This window comes from Panicum virgatum, chromosome 2N (genome assembly GCF_016808335.1).
Source record: "Panicum virgatum strain AP13 chromosome 2N, P.virgatum_v5, whole genome shotgun sequence".
Lineage (NCBI taxonomy): Eukaryota > Viridiplantae > Streptophyta > Magnoliopsida > Poales > Poaceae > Panicum > Panicum virgatum.
The window spans coordinates 12,130,000-12,144,569 of NC_053146.1; the positions used below are offsets into that span (position 1 = coordinate 12,130,000).

General features: G+C 45.3%; 1 protein-coding gene and 1 pseudogene across 1 annotated transcript; one reads left to right on the top strand and one right to left on the bottom strand.

Moving 5' to 3' along the window:
- The first annotated feature begins 1,715 nt into the window (after positions 1-1,715).
- Positions 1,716-5,388, top strand: LOC120659769 (eukaryotic translation initiation factor 3 subunit E-like). The gene is made up of 7 exons (XM_039937994.1): positions 1,716-2,208; positions 2,781-3,008; positions 3,101-3,222; positions 3,650-3,869; positions 4,269-4,408; positions 4,746-4,883; positions 5,029-5,388. The coding sequence occupies exons 1-7, from the start codon at positions 1,846-1,848 to the stop codon at positions 5,132-5,134; spliced, it is 1,317 nt and encodes a 438-aa protein (XP_039793928.1). The 5' UTR covers positions 1,716-1,845; the 3' UTR covers positions 5,135-5,388.
- Positions 5,389-5,929: 541 nt separating this feature from the next.
- Positions 5,930-9,309, bottom strand: LOC120662397 (annotated as a pseudogene).
- Between the last annotated feature and the right edge of the window lie 5,261 nt (positions 9,310-14,570).

The window sequence follows — 14,570 nt, forward strand, 5'->3', positions numbered from 1 at the left end:
ACCCCGAAGCATGGAGAGGAGGGGGGAGAGAGAGCGCTTGCTGGAGCCCTCGCGCCACTGCCACACACTGCGGCCGCCACCGTCCCACTGCCCGCCGCCGCCATCAGATGGCGGGGTGAGACCTGGAGAGAGCAAGCGAGCTAGATAGAGGCCGGCCAAGTGAACAAGAGAGTAGGGGAAAAGAAAAGAAAGGGAAAGAAAAAGAGAGGAAAAAGGAAAGAAAAATAAAAAAGGAAAAAAAGTAGGAAAAAGAAGAAAACAATTTTTGTGATGGTAGTTATAGATGGTTGAGTAAAAAGAAATGTGTTTGTTAAAATAAGATGGTAGTTGGAGATTGAATAAAATATGTGATTGTTGGTATAGAGTATAGAGGATGATGAGTGCGGAAAAAATAAATATAGATGAGAAAATTTTGCAGATCAGAACAGAATATTTCTTTTAGAGAATAGAAATAGAATATGACGAGTGCGGATAGTTTTATGCCAAACGGGCCGCACAGCACGAGCTCGAGTTCTGTTTTGTCACAGCCACGTAAGCAGTCCATGCTGGGCCACCCGACGTGCCGCACCACTAGCTAGGCTACGACACGAGGGAAATATAGTGCCGAGCTAGCCGGACGGCACAGCCCATCAGGCTTATCGAGCTAGCCAGAGTGGAGGGCGGCACGACGGTGGCCGGAGCGATGGGCGGCACAGCGAGGGTAGAGCGGAGGGCGGCACAGCGAGGCCGAAGACCAGCGGCTGTGTGACTTTGAGCTACAAGACTTTGGAAGAGGGGCGGTTAGGAAGGGTTAGGATTTTGGATTTTATACGTTGATGGAATAATTAAACGGCCCGGACCATCTAGTTAAACGGGCCATTCCTAGGCCACTCGACGGACTGCACATGCGGCCTAAGGAATGCCTCGATGTGACCAGCCTGTGCCATGCCGAACCGTGCTTTTGGACCGTGCCTCAGACCACCCATTAGGCCCGACCCATTTGTCTAATAGTTCCCGACTTGCTGGGTTGTTTGTCCAGCATGGTCCAGCAAGTTCTCGCCGAAGGCCTCTCCTCCCCCGCGTTAGCCTCTGCGGTTCCTGAACTCCACTCCAGCTTTCCCTCTCTTCTCCTTCATGTCAATTGCTGATTGGTTGTTATGTATTGTACTAAGGTCCGTGATTAAAAAAAATAAAGATGCATTACATTAACTTGTTTAGTTCGACTACACCGTCATTTTGATTGATGTCTAAAATAAGTTGACGTGGAAGCATTCTATTTTAGGATGATCCTATTTTACTATTATGAGTCGCTTAAATTGAGCTGATGGTCTTGAAATGTGCGTCCTCCCACCACCGCACACAATATCATGCTTAAGAGTAAGAATAATAGTTACACCTCCATGCCGGCGTCTCGTGCTCCGGCTCACCAGAACTGACGAGCGAGGGGTGGCAGCCCCCACAGTTATCTAATGGGTTGTGCGACTTAGCAGTAATGACAATGAATATTAGATAAAAAAGTAGTGGTAACAGCTCCACAAATATATATATATATTTTTTACTTCTCACTTTCTTCCACCTCAGCAGGTCACCGTGGAGGCGAATCGCCCACAATACTTGCTCTAATCTGAGTTTCAGGTCACTGGATTTTTTTTCACAGAAACGACTGATCCGAAGCATGGCCTCATCTGACCGTCCGTTTATACACGGGACGATAATGATCGGGAGCCGATCCACAAAAACCCAACCCCGGCCCATCTCGTCTCCCCCTCTCCCCCCGTCTCCTCCCTCCCCGCGCCGCCACCCCCCTCGAAACCCTAACCCTAGCCGCCTCCCGGGAGGCGGAGAGGAGAGCTCGCGGCACCGGTCATGGCGGAGCACGACCTCACCGCGCTGCTGGCAGCGCAGATGGACCGCCACCTGGTCTTCCCGCTGCTGGAGTTCCTGCAGGAGCGGCAGCTCTACTCGGAGCCGGAGATCCTCGAGGCCAAGATCCGCCTCCTCAGCGGCACCAACATGGTCGACTACGCCATGGACATCCACAAGTCGCTCCACGGCACCGACGACGTCCCCGAGGACATGGTCCGCCGCCGCGCCGAGGTCGTCTCCAGGCTCAGGTCGCTCGAGGAGGCCGCCGCCCCGCTCGTCACCTTCCTCCAGAACCCGCAGCTCGTGCAGGAGCTCAGGCCCGACAAGCAGTACAACATCCACATGCTCCAGGATCGATACCAGGTCCGGATTTTTCCCCCTATGCTGATACCCGTTTTTCGAGATAGTTCTGGCTGGTGAGATTCTATGTTTTTGGAGAATCGCGAGATGTGGCTGTGGAGTTAGCAGTCTGTTTGCCGTTAGCAAATCTGAAATTGATTTACTCTTACAGTGAGGAAATCTTTGGGGATAGGTTGTGTACTGTAGCTACACGTGGGTACATACACTTTGCTCTGTTGTGAGGGTATCGTGATTAGTTGTATGCTGATTGCTGCTCCCATTTTATATTAGCTTGCATAATTCCATACATTAGGTATTCTAGTGTAGGTGTCCTAAAATCTGTACAGGTTCCCTTGTATGTTCTGGTTAAGTGCTTGCAAATTGACGTTAGTTCAGGTTTACATTCTTGCAACTCTGTACAAATGGACAATTCAGAGTTGATGTTCCACACTTTCACTTTAGGAGCAATGTAGAAATTCAGAAGTGTTGCAGCTCAATGCATAATAACTGAGATCATATATTGATGCTGTGCAATTGTATTGTTATGAAGTGTAATGTGCTAATCAGCTGATCAATCCTTGTTGTTAACAATGCAGATTGGTCCTGATCAGATTGAAGCTCTGTATCAGTATGCCAAGTTTCAGTTTGAGTGTGGTAACTACTCGGGGGCTGCTGACTACCTTTACCAGTATCGTGCTTTGTGCACAAACAGTGAGAGGAGTGTGAGTGCCCTTTGGGGAAAGCTGGCGGCAGAAATCCTGATGCAGAACTGGGATGTAGCTTTGGAAGAACTCAACCGCTTGAAGGAAATAATTGATTCAAAGGTTTTCCTCTTCATGTTTTGTACTTTGTTTTTTTTCTTTTGTAAATTGTAAATTCTGTTACTAACTTTGTTACGTCCCTGATCTTTTGGCAGAATTTCTCATCACCCCTTAACCAGCTCCAGAACAGGATATGGCTGATGCATTGGGCTCTCTTCATCTTTTTTAACCATGAAAATGGTAGAAATGGGATCATTGATCTGTTCTTCCAGGACAGGTTTGTATGCTAAACTCTTGATATGACATAGTTCCATTGTCTTATCTTAACTTCAGATGGTACCATTCTGGCATATGTTCAGAAAGTAGTAACACTGAGCAAACCATTGAAAAATTCTTCCACATTTCCATATTGCACTTTTGGTGCTTATAAGTTTTTATATCTTTTAATTCAATACAATCAGGAATGGTTCATTTTCAGTTGAGAACTCTTGAATCTACCAGTACATGGAAGTATAAAACAAATTGTTTTCCATTTGTAGGTTTTGAATAGCTTGTTATTGGTAAAGTTAAGCTTAATTGAAAATGATTCTCTCTTACAGTGTAATCCAGTTTATGTTGGTATTATTTTCTTCTTTGATTTGGTTAAGTCTATATCCTCAGAAATTGCATCAATCAATTTATATACTCACTTGCTGTTCCCCCAGGTACTTGAATGCTATTCAGACAAATGCACACCACCTTCTGAGATACCTAGCTACTGCAGTGGTTGTGAACAAAAGGAGAAGGAATATGCTTAAAGAGCTGATTAAAGTCATTCAGCAGGAGCAGCATAGCTACAAGGATCCTATAACTGAATTTCTGGAATGCTTATATGTCAACTATGATTTTGATGGTGCTCAACAGAAACTCATGGAGTGCGAGCAGGTAACTTCTGAGGCTGGTTTTCTCAAATCTTTATGACCAGAAATTTTAGAACTTCAATGTGCTTCTTAAAATATGGAAAATCTTGAAATACAATGAGTCATTTGTTTGTGAATCATTCTTTTGTAAAATGATCCTTGTCAATCTATTCTTTTATATGTTGCCTGGGTAAAATGTTATTTCCCTACAGAATCCCATGTTTAGTTTTTTCTTAGTGCATCATACATTCCAGGTATGTCAGCATGCTTAGCCTATTCGAAGGAGTATTTATGTGATCTAAGATTTCGAGAGCAAAAATCTGCTTGTCTGCATTGCTGTCCTAACAATCAGCATTGATCATTTGTGATATGCTATCAAGCTATCTAATGTACCTTCTTCATATTCTAACTTGTGCCCTTGTAGGTTATATTGAATGACCCTTTCCTGGGAAAGCGCATTGAAGGAAATTTTGTTACTGTCCCTTTGAGAGATGAGTTCCTTGAAAATGCTCGTCTGTTTATTTTCGAGACTTACTGCCGTATTCATCGGTGCATTGATATCAGGTGGGTTTTTATTTCTGACAACTCATTACAATGAAATGGAAAAATATCTTGCAATAATGATTAAGTGGGTTCATGAAGTATTATCATGCTTTCAACTAGGAATTATGTCACTGCCGGTTCTGTGCATATTACTTTTTGATTGGATTATTTGGGAGCTAGATGATTTTGGATACTGTTGTTAACCACAAATGTAAAATTTACATTTTGTTCTGTGCAATTTGCGAACCAGCGTTTATTTTGTTGACTACCTGTTGGTTTGTGTTCCATTCTATGGACCATATAGGAACTTACCTGTTAACATTCTAACATGTTCATCTGATGTTATTGCAATGGACAGCATGCTTGCGCAGAAGCTTAACATGAGCTATGATGAGGCAGAGTTGTGGATAATGAACTTGGTTAGGAGCTCAAAACTGGATGCCAGGATTGATTCAGTGTCAGGAACCCTTATCATGACGACCAATCACGTCAATGTGTAAGTTGCCCTCTCCATGTATACACTATGCTCACGTTTTGCACTTGACTAATGTGATGTAGTTTGAATAATCTTTTGTTGTAGCCAGAATAGTTAACTTCTCTGCTTATGCCGCATAATTACACTGGAATATATCTTTTTGCAGGCATGAGCAGATTATCGAGAGCTTGAAGGGCCTTAACATGCGGACCTACATGCTAGCAAAGAACATTGTGGAGCCAGCTCAAGCAGCACAGCAGGCAGCTCGGTGAGGTTAGCGGAATCCACAGTTTTGAGGTGCCCAGGGTTAGTGTAGTAGAGACAGCTGTAAACTTTCGGAGCTCTATAGCCAGGCAGTGACTTCGTCATCAGTATTTGAACACCTGGGGTGCTGGTTTGCCGTTTGCTTCTTATGCTGACATTTTCAGTATTTTGTACTCGGAATTTCATAACAGGTGAACCTTCTCTATGTATTACTACAATGAATGATGCAATCAGATTCATGTTTCGGCATTAAGGTGTTAAACATTCTTCGAAGTGCTGCCTGCTTCCATCTGCATCAAGACATGTACAACGGCCATGAAAAAAAAATCCCATAAAAAAAAGACGTGCACGTGTTGACGTGTAGCTCACTGGAGCACGTGCACGTGTAGCCCACAGCGGGCCTGGGCTGTGGGCTGGAAGTTAGGACTGATTGTGGCGATGGGCAGCCCAGTTTTGTTTTATTCGGTGTTCTTTTCTAGAACCCAAAGCAACGTACGAGATAATGCAAATGATGATTAGAAACGTTTTGATCTTCAATGTCTATAATAAAGTTTTTCCATCCAGCCAGATATTCATCAAACAGAGAAATAAACCACATGATGAATCACCAACGTCACTCTTGCCAGAGCTTGCCAGTCGGCCTCTGTTTCATTATGTGCGTCACGCTGCCGGTGTGCCTGATGCTTTGGTACAACATGTAGATGTAGGCCACACCCTCGCCCTGCCTTATTACCCAATAATACTAGTAAGTAGTAAAATTTACAAATACATACTTAAATATAAACTCCAGCTTAACCCTGATTAACACCATTCACTACTGACAAAAGAACCTCCAGTTGAACACAAACTTCTTCATGGGTCGGCTCTTTCTTCTAGTGTAACTGCATCGGAAGGTTTGGCAAAAGGGAATTAGAACGGTGCTGGTGAACAAGCTTCTGATAGACATCCTTCATTGGTGGCCTTGACTGAGGAGAAGTTTGCAGGCAAGAAAATGCTACTTCGACCAGCAGAGCAATTTCTTCCTTCTCCACCACTGTTGGTGATGATGAGTGCTGGTCTAGCAAACCCATTGCATCTTTGCAATACTGTCCCATGGAAGAAGCAACTGACTGCACCTCCCTTGGATATCTCCCCATCACAGTCTCCAGCACTACCACACCGAAGCTGTAGACATCGCATTTTGTGGTCACCACTGATGTGTACGAAAGCTCTACAGAAAAGAAAGCTGACCAAGAATTAGGTAAGAGAACCAAACTGAATATGTGGACCAAGAATCTGGCCACACACCTGGGGCTATATAACCATACGTCCCTGCTAGTCACTCCAATTCGATGAATCGGGTTTCAGAATCCTTGCTATGCCAAAATCTGAAACATAAGCCTTAGATGATGCATCTAGCAAGATGTTTGCACTAGTTATGTCACGGTGGATTATTGGCGGGTTGCATTCATGGTGCAAGTAGTATATAGCTTGAGCCACATCTCTTGCAATGGCGGCCCGCCTTTTCCAGTCTAGCTCCTTTGCTAGCTCTTCATTTTCCAAGGTCACGTGGAGGTTTCCTCGATCAATGTATTCATATACTAGGAATTTGTATCTTGGATGAGAGCAAAACCCGTATAGCTTCACAATACTTCTGTGTCGGATCTTTGTCAGCACTTCAATTTCACTGAGGAATCTCTTTTCGTCACCCATCTCTTCTTCAAGGGGATGAAGCTTTTTCACTGCAACCAGCTGCCCCCCTTGAAGATGAGCTTTGTAGACAGTGCCATAGCCCCCTGATCCAACGATGTACCCATCACTGAAATTTTCTGTTGCATCAATGATATCCTCAAATGCTAGTTTACCGTCAAAATTCCACACTGAAAAAACATCTCTTCTGTCTACAGCTATGTCATTTTGTGGCTGTTTCCTCTTGTGAAGAATCATAATCAGTCCAAAAATTGCGAGAATAATGGCTACGCACATGGGAATAGAAATTGATAAAACCATGACTTGAATTCTTCCTTTGTGATGTTCCCTTACCGCCGTTGAGGAGCATTTGGCAGGCCTTGGAGATTGCCACAAAGACCTTTATTGTGGAGGAACCATGCTATCGAAGCGTCACGGAATAGCCGTCCCACTGGAAGAGGCCCTTCCAAGTTGATGTATGACACATCAAGTGTTGTCAGGCTAACCATACTAGCAAAGGAGGATGGAATGATCCCATCAAACTGATTGTGGGAGAAGTTCAGGAGTTCCAACATTGCCAAGTTCCCGAGCTGCGCGGGCAGCCTGCCAGTGAGTTTGTTGTCACTGACATCCAACACAATCTGCAGGTCCCCCAGATTACCAATGGTCATTGGCAACTCCCCACTCAAGTTATTGTGGCTAAGTTTCAATGATTGTAGCTTAGTGCAGTTCCCCAGCTCGTTGGGGATTGACCCACTTAACTTGTTCCAAGATAAATCAAGGTACTGCAAGTTTTTCATCCTACCAAATTCAGATGGAACATGTCCTGACAATTGGTTTCGTGCTAATGTGAGCTGGTATAGGTAGGGTAAAGTGCAAGCTGGTGGTATCCCGCCAGTTAGGTTGTTGGAGTGGAGTACAAGTCTTCCCAGATTCACTAGGCTCGAGAACTCAGACGGCAGGCTTCCAGTTATCATATTTTCTGCCATTGCCAGTGAGGTTAAATTGGTGCTCAAACCCCAGGCTTTCGACAGATGTCCATGTAGGTTGTTGCTCTCTAAGTTAGCATCGATGAGATGTGGGTAGGGTCCGAAATCGGATATATCTCCGGTTATCTGGTTATAAGCTATGAAGAGCATCTCGAGACTCTGACATGTTTTCAGGCTTCTAGGGATAGGGCCGGTGAACATGTTATTGGCAACATTGAAAACCTGAAGGTTCATCCCTTTGCATACATCAGGGGGCAGTTCTCCGGAGAGAGAGTTGTTCAACAGACTTAGCTCAACTAAATCAGTAAGGTTAGCAAACTCTGGAGGCAGAGGACGACCTGACAGCATGTTATCGAAAAGGGATAGCTTCCTCAAGCTCGTGAGGTTCCGAAAAGTTGCAGGAATGGAGCCGGAAACCTGGGTTCCATGAATCCAAAGATTGTTGAGATTCCTCATGTCTCCTATCTCACGTGGGATGGAGCCCACAAACTGGTTTTCGGATAGGTCAAGGAGGCTTAGCCTGGTAAGGTTCCCTAGGCTAGAAGGGATGGTGCAACTTGGTTTGTTGAGAACACCATTTCACTTAGGTTGCGCAGCGTCCCAACCTCTCGTGGGACAAAACCTGAGAGCTCATTCTCAGAGATAAAGTGTGCTGAGCTTAGTGAGATTTGCCAAAGTTACTGGAATTTCGCCACTCAAGTGGTTGTTAGCGAGCTGGAGGTCCCCTAATCCCCTAAGGTTGCCTAGAGAAGGTGGTATGGGCCCTGACAGATGGTTGCTGTAGAGGTAGAGGAGGTTCAGTTTGGTTAGGTTGCCAAGGCTTTCAGGTATCCCGCCAGTTACCATGGTGCTGCTTATCTCGAAGGACTCCAGGTCCAGGTTGTTCAGCCTCCCGAGCTCCTCCGGGATCGGCCCGGTGATCATGTTCTGGTGGATGGCAAAATCGACCAGCATGGTCAGGTTCCCAAGGGACGCAGGGATACGGCCGGTGAGGTTGTTGAAGGAGAGTCCGAGGTACTGCTCGAGGCGTCCCAGGTTGCCGATGTCGGCCGGTATCGGGCCATGGAGCAGGTTGCCGGTGAGGTCGAGGTAGGAGAGGGCGCTCAGGGACGTGAGGGCCGGCGGGATTTCTCCACGGAGGCTGTTGTAGCTGAGGTGAGGTCAAGGTACGCGAGGAATGGGAGCGCGGTGAGGTTGGGGTCGCCTAGGCGGCCTCCGATCCCGGCTTGTGGCAGGGAGATGCTGGTCACCGCCGGCGGCCGGCGGTGGCCGTGGCACGGCGCTGCACTCGACACCGGTCCAGTTGCACGGGCTGGTTTGGCGCCGCCGTGAGTCCAGCGCCGGGGGGCTCCCCGTGGCGGACTTCCACCGGAGGAGGGCTGCTTGCTGGGATCGCAGAGACACGCCGCCGCCGTCGTGACGCGCAGCAGCGTCGACCTGCAGGTCGGGGAGGCATGGCTGGAGCAGGATCACGAGGGCTAGCGCTAGTGTTGCTGTGTTGGTACCTTTTTGCGCAGCGCTCCCATGGGTTTGCTTTCCTGATGAGGCGGGGAGAGAGGCCACTCCATTTGGTTTGAGTGAATGACTGGGTGGTGTGTGTATATTTATAGCTGGGGAGAAATATGACGTCCAAACCATCCATTTTTATGAAATTTTAACAACAATTCAAAAAGTGTGCAAGACATTTTTTTGTGCCAAACATACATATATACGCATGCAATCTATATATGAGCAACACATAGACTAGTTTTTTGGTGGATCTTGAGATTGACGCTCGAATCCGATTATTTAGATTTCACTACGAAAACCTAACCGACTGAGCTACCTTAGTTAAAGAAACAAGTATAAGTCCTGAAGGTCTCTCAAACAGTAGAGAACTTTAGGATGTCTTACATTTGGATTTAAATTTTAAACCCTCCAATGCCTTATATTTCAGGACAGAGGGAGTAACCATGTAAAAATTCAAATTAAATTACAGTTGATTATTCATGATTTCAAAAGATATCAATTGCAAATTGACAAAAAGCGAATGTGAGTAGTTATGGTACATACATTCATGCATGCCCAACTTTTGTCCTTTTAAGTGTCAATCGGTGCAGTCACACAACACAAATGGGAACGCATGACATTGTCAATTGCTGAAGTGTCAATCGGTGCAATCACAGGAATAAGAACGCATTGAATTGTCAATTGCAGTGTCAATCGGTGCACTACTTGACCATCACGAATATTTGAGACTTGTGTCAAGAAGGTTCTTTTTTATTCAAAGTCTAAGATAAACGTTTCATCACGGAGGAAAAAAAAACTACCGAGAGCTGAGGGGAAAAAAAAGTAAGTTAGAAGCAGCTTATCCGAAATGAAACTGATATGAGAATGTAATAAGTGTTATTAGTTTCTAGAGGTGAGATGTTTTCTATCTATTATGCATAGCTGCCCTGTTTTATTTTCTTAAGTTCATACTATTATTGAGTAGTTCATTTCAAATCACGCAACACCTTTGGTAGACTTGGATTTGCATACGTTGCGAGAACATTGCAAGACTTGTGGGGTGTGTTGACGATTTTACGGGCCAACACACGAACGCGCTAGGTCGCGCGGCGCGAGGAGGAGCTCCTTGCAGCACCTCTTGTGTGGAGCGGTCAGACCGGTTATCTGGACCGGTCAGACCGGTCGTCGTGCAGAACGGCGACGATCCGACGAACGCTCACCCGGGAGGGACCCCGTCGGGGCAAGCGCGCGTAGGGTTGCCCTAGACTCGGCAGGCCAGCTAGGGCGTCCTCAAACACCATGGAGACGAGAGAAGAACAACATGTCGAGGTTGGAAAAGTAGGATGGAAGAAAGGTAAAAACAATAAAGATAAATGTATCTGATTGGTTCATTGGGTTGTCCTCAATTGGCCGTGCCCCTTTATATTTATAGGGTGGGGAAGAATTACCCCCGCAAGAAATCATGTTTACAGATCTAAATATATTAAGAACTATAATTACAGTTGGACTCCTCCTAGATCGGTTGGACCCACCGGTCAGACTGGTCGGGCTCCTGCCGGATCAGTTACAGCACCAGACCGGTCAGACCGGTTGATGCCAATTTTGGCTGTCAATATATGTCCCCCTATTTTTTTGGTAAAGCTTGCTTGCCAAAAAATATTCTTATGAACCAAAATTGTCTAAGGGCGACGATTAGCAACACATCGGCCATATATTATCTCTAAATATGTTAAAATAACCAAAATAAGAAAACTAGCAAATGTAATAATTTCTAGCTTATGATCAACAAACTATTTCGGCTTTATATTCCTTAGCATGCTCAGTAATATAAATCTTGACACGGCCAATGTGGCCGATTATTCAAATCATGGCTCCTTGGTAAAGCATAAGTATGAAATTGATAGTCAAAACATGGTGACCAAGGATTATACCAAAACCATGGATTATAATTTGTTATACCTGAATACTTGTTCCATGGCACATGCATCGATAGAATAACTGATGAAGACCAATACGATGACCGTTGATGCTTTCTTGATCTTGGTGGTGAAGAATTCCTTCTTTATTTGCCTTCCAATTGATTGCTTTGTTTTTGTTCAGACATCTTCTTGTATTTATCCATAAGCTCCTCAAAGGTTAGCTTGATCCTATTTTACGCACCACGAAACTTGCTAGGTTCAGACCGGTCTGACGAACCAGTCAGACCGGTCCTGTCAGAACCGATATAGTTGCTCTTATCTTGCCCCCGGCCGAACTTGAACATTGTTCGACTACATTGTTTGAATCATGATCGTCATTGGGGACAATTTTACTAATTGAACTATCCGATTGCTCTTCAACAATCGGCTTTTTTTTATCTAGTGTCAAATCTGAATTTTTATTTAATCGTCCATCTTTTTTGACACGATAAACTTGCTTGATCACCTTATATTTCTTTTTCTGTATAGACCAATCTTTTTCATCAAAACGGTCATTAATGGTAGGTTATGGTTTACCAATTGCCGGCTCCCTATAAGTAATATAATCTAGAAATAAATATCTAGGAAGAGACGGCATACATGAATTATAATACCATGATGGATAAAAACAAGGCATACTGTAATAAGATCCACATGCCATAGGTATAGGTGACCTTTGTGGTGTAAACGGCATTGAATTAGGAAAATTATTCTGTTGCCGATTCCGATCATAGAATTGCTGTCTTGGAGTAGATCTTGAGTGTTTTAGATGTCATGACCGACCAGCATCATTAGTTTGTTTTTTGGATTTAGCCGGAAGATCTCCAAGAAAGAGCTTCGCCTTTTCCTTTTGATGCTTGTGACGGCTTTTGGATTCAATGGTTTTCCAAACACCAATCTCGGGTTTTTTGGGCTTTACCATCTTAGGTTTTGATTTATTCTGCAAAACCCTAAATGAGCCGGTTAGATCGGTCATGGAACCGGTCAGACCGGTTGCAGTGCAACCAGCATCTTTGCCTTTGTTTTGTTGCCCCCCGAGCGTTGAAGTACTAGATGTAGTCTCTGTGCTCTTGCCAGGGAATTTTGGGTCAACAAATTCGGCTTGGGACAGCCGAATTGTCTCTTGACAAACAACATCACAAGTTGGCAAATCTTTGCAAGGATTATTAGTCGGCTTTTCAATACCGATTTTTGAATAATAGGAACTGGAATTGAACTATCTTCTTGATCAATTGTAACACCCTAAATTTCAAATTAGGAACCCCAAATAAATTTAATTGGTTTTGTTATAGGCCGATAAGGTTTTATTTATTTTACTTTGCATTTTAGAGCATTTGTGGGGAATTAAATAATTTATTTAGCCTTAAAATAAATATAAGGAAAATAGGTTGTGAGCATTCATGCCGCTTTGCATCTTTTTATTGTTTGTTGTTCAGTTCAAATTTGAATTCTTGAATTCGAATTCAAATTGAATGTGTTTGAATCATTGTCAAAATGCAAAGCCTTTCTTTTATCTCTCTCTTTTTCTCCCATGATTCCAGCCCAGACCAATCTCCTTTTCCTTTTATTTTTCTTTTCCATGGCCCAAAACCTCTCCGGCGCGGCCCATTTCTTTTTTCCTCTCCCGGCCTAGCCCGTCTCACCGCACCCCCCTCTCTCCCTCTGCCACATGGGGCCCGCCCGTCAGGGGCGTCCCCTTCCTCGCATCCGACCCGGACTCGGCGTCCGAGTCCAACCCCCACGCGTCGTCGCGCCCCTGGGCCCGCACGCCCAGGCCCCTTGGCTGCCTTATAAAAGCGCCGCCTCGCGCCCCTGTTCTGCATCGAACCGCAGCCGCCGCCTTCACCTTCGCTAAACCCTAGCCCGCGCCGCCGTCGCCATTGTTGGGAGCTCATAGCTCCGAGCCGCACCGCCGTTCCGCCGCTTCCGCAACGTTCTCGACCGCCACTGCAGCTTCACCGGAAGGTGACGAACCACCACAACCTTTCTTCTCTCTCTCTCTCTCGCTTTCTCACGCTCGGAGTTGCTCGCTGGAGCAGCTCGCCGCCCCTCGCCGCCGCGTGAGCCCTCCGCCGCCTCAATGTCCCTTCCAAACCCCCTAATCGAGTTCGCGAACTCGCGAGCTCGCTCCCCGTCCAAACCGCGCAGGAAACCACATCCGGACGGCCGATATTGGCCTACGCCAGCGAGCCACCGCCGCACGCCTCACTGCCGGCGACACAGCGCCGCCGCCAGCCGCCCTTTTCAACCCGAGCCACTAGATCCAAAACCAACAGCCCAGATTAGATCTGATCCGAGTCAACCAAACCAAATGCCGGTCAACCCTGGCGTTTTTGCAAAAGAACCCCTTAGTTTTCCCAAAATCAACCCGCCGTCCAAGCCTTTTTAAGAATAATCTCAGAATAGTCCTTTTCTTTATGTTTTAGCCCCTGTTATTTCAAAACCTTTGCAAATAAGTCCTTATAATCATATTTTAGCCATAACTTCATCGTTTAAAATCCGTTTTCGATGAATCTTGTGCTCACGCGATCCTTGCAACACGTAGAATAGTTTTATACCCTCATTTTGTACTGTTTATATTATTTGGTGTACTGTTTCTTATTTATTGCATGCGTTTGCTTGTATGTGCTCGTGTGATGCGTAGACAACGCGCAGTTCGAGGGTCAGCAGCAGCAGCCGCCGCCTTTCGAGGAAGGCAAGTGGCCCCTTGATAATATTTTGTCCCAAATAATTCACAATTTATTCATATTTACTTTATTGCATGCATGTGTCTATAATATGATGGGAACCCAATTAAGGATATGCCTAGTTTGATTATCCGTGCCTTGATCAACCTGGGTACTAGCTATGCTAGTTGCTCATACTTGGATCATGGTTAGAGATACTTGATACAAATACTACCTATATTACTTCATGTTCTATGGTTAATGTTGTTAAGCAAAGATCATATGCTTTAATTGGAACATGGAGAACCACCCAGGAAAACAGTGCAACCACAATAGTATATGACTCTGGTCTTGGCTAATTAATTAGAGATTCTAGCTTGTGACAGTCTTACCGAAAGGGCAAGAGGGGATGCATCGACGGGGTATAGATGGGTCCTCTTGGGGTAGCGACATTTGCTAAGGAGCTGACCATTAGGGAGGGTTATGACCGCTTTGGCTTGAAACCTTAGCAGATTGTCATGAGTTAGGGAATCTTTGTAAATGCCTCGTAGTGAACCTCTCGCCACTCACCAAAGGAAGTGTTTAAGGGCCTTGCAAACCCGGGCGACACAGAGGAACACGAATTGTGGGGAAAGTGTATAACCTCTGCAGAGTTAAAACTAACCGGTTAGCCGT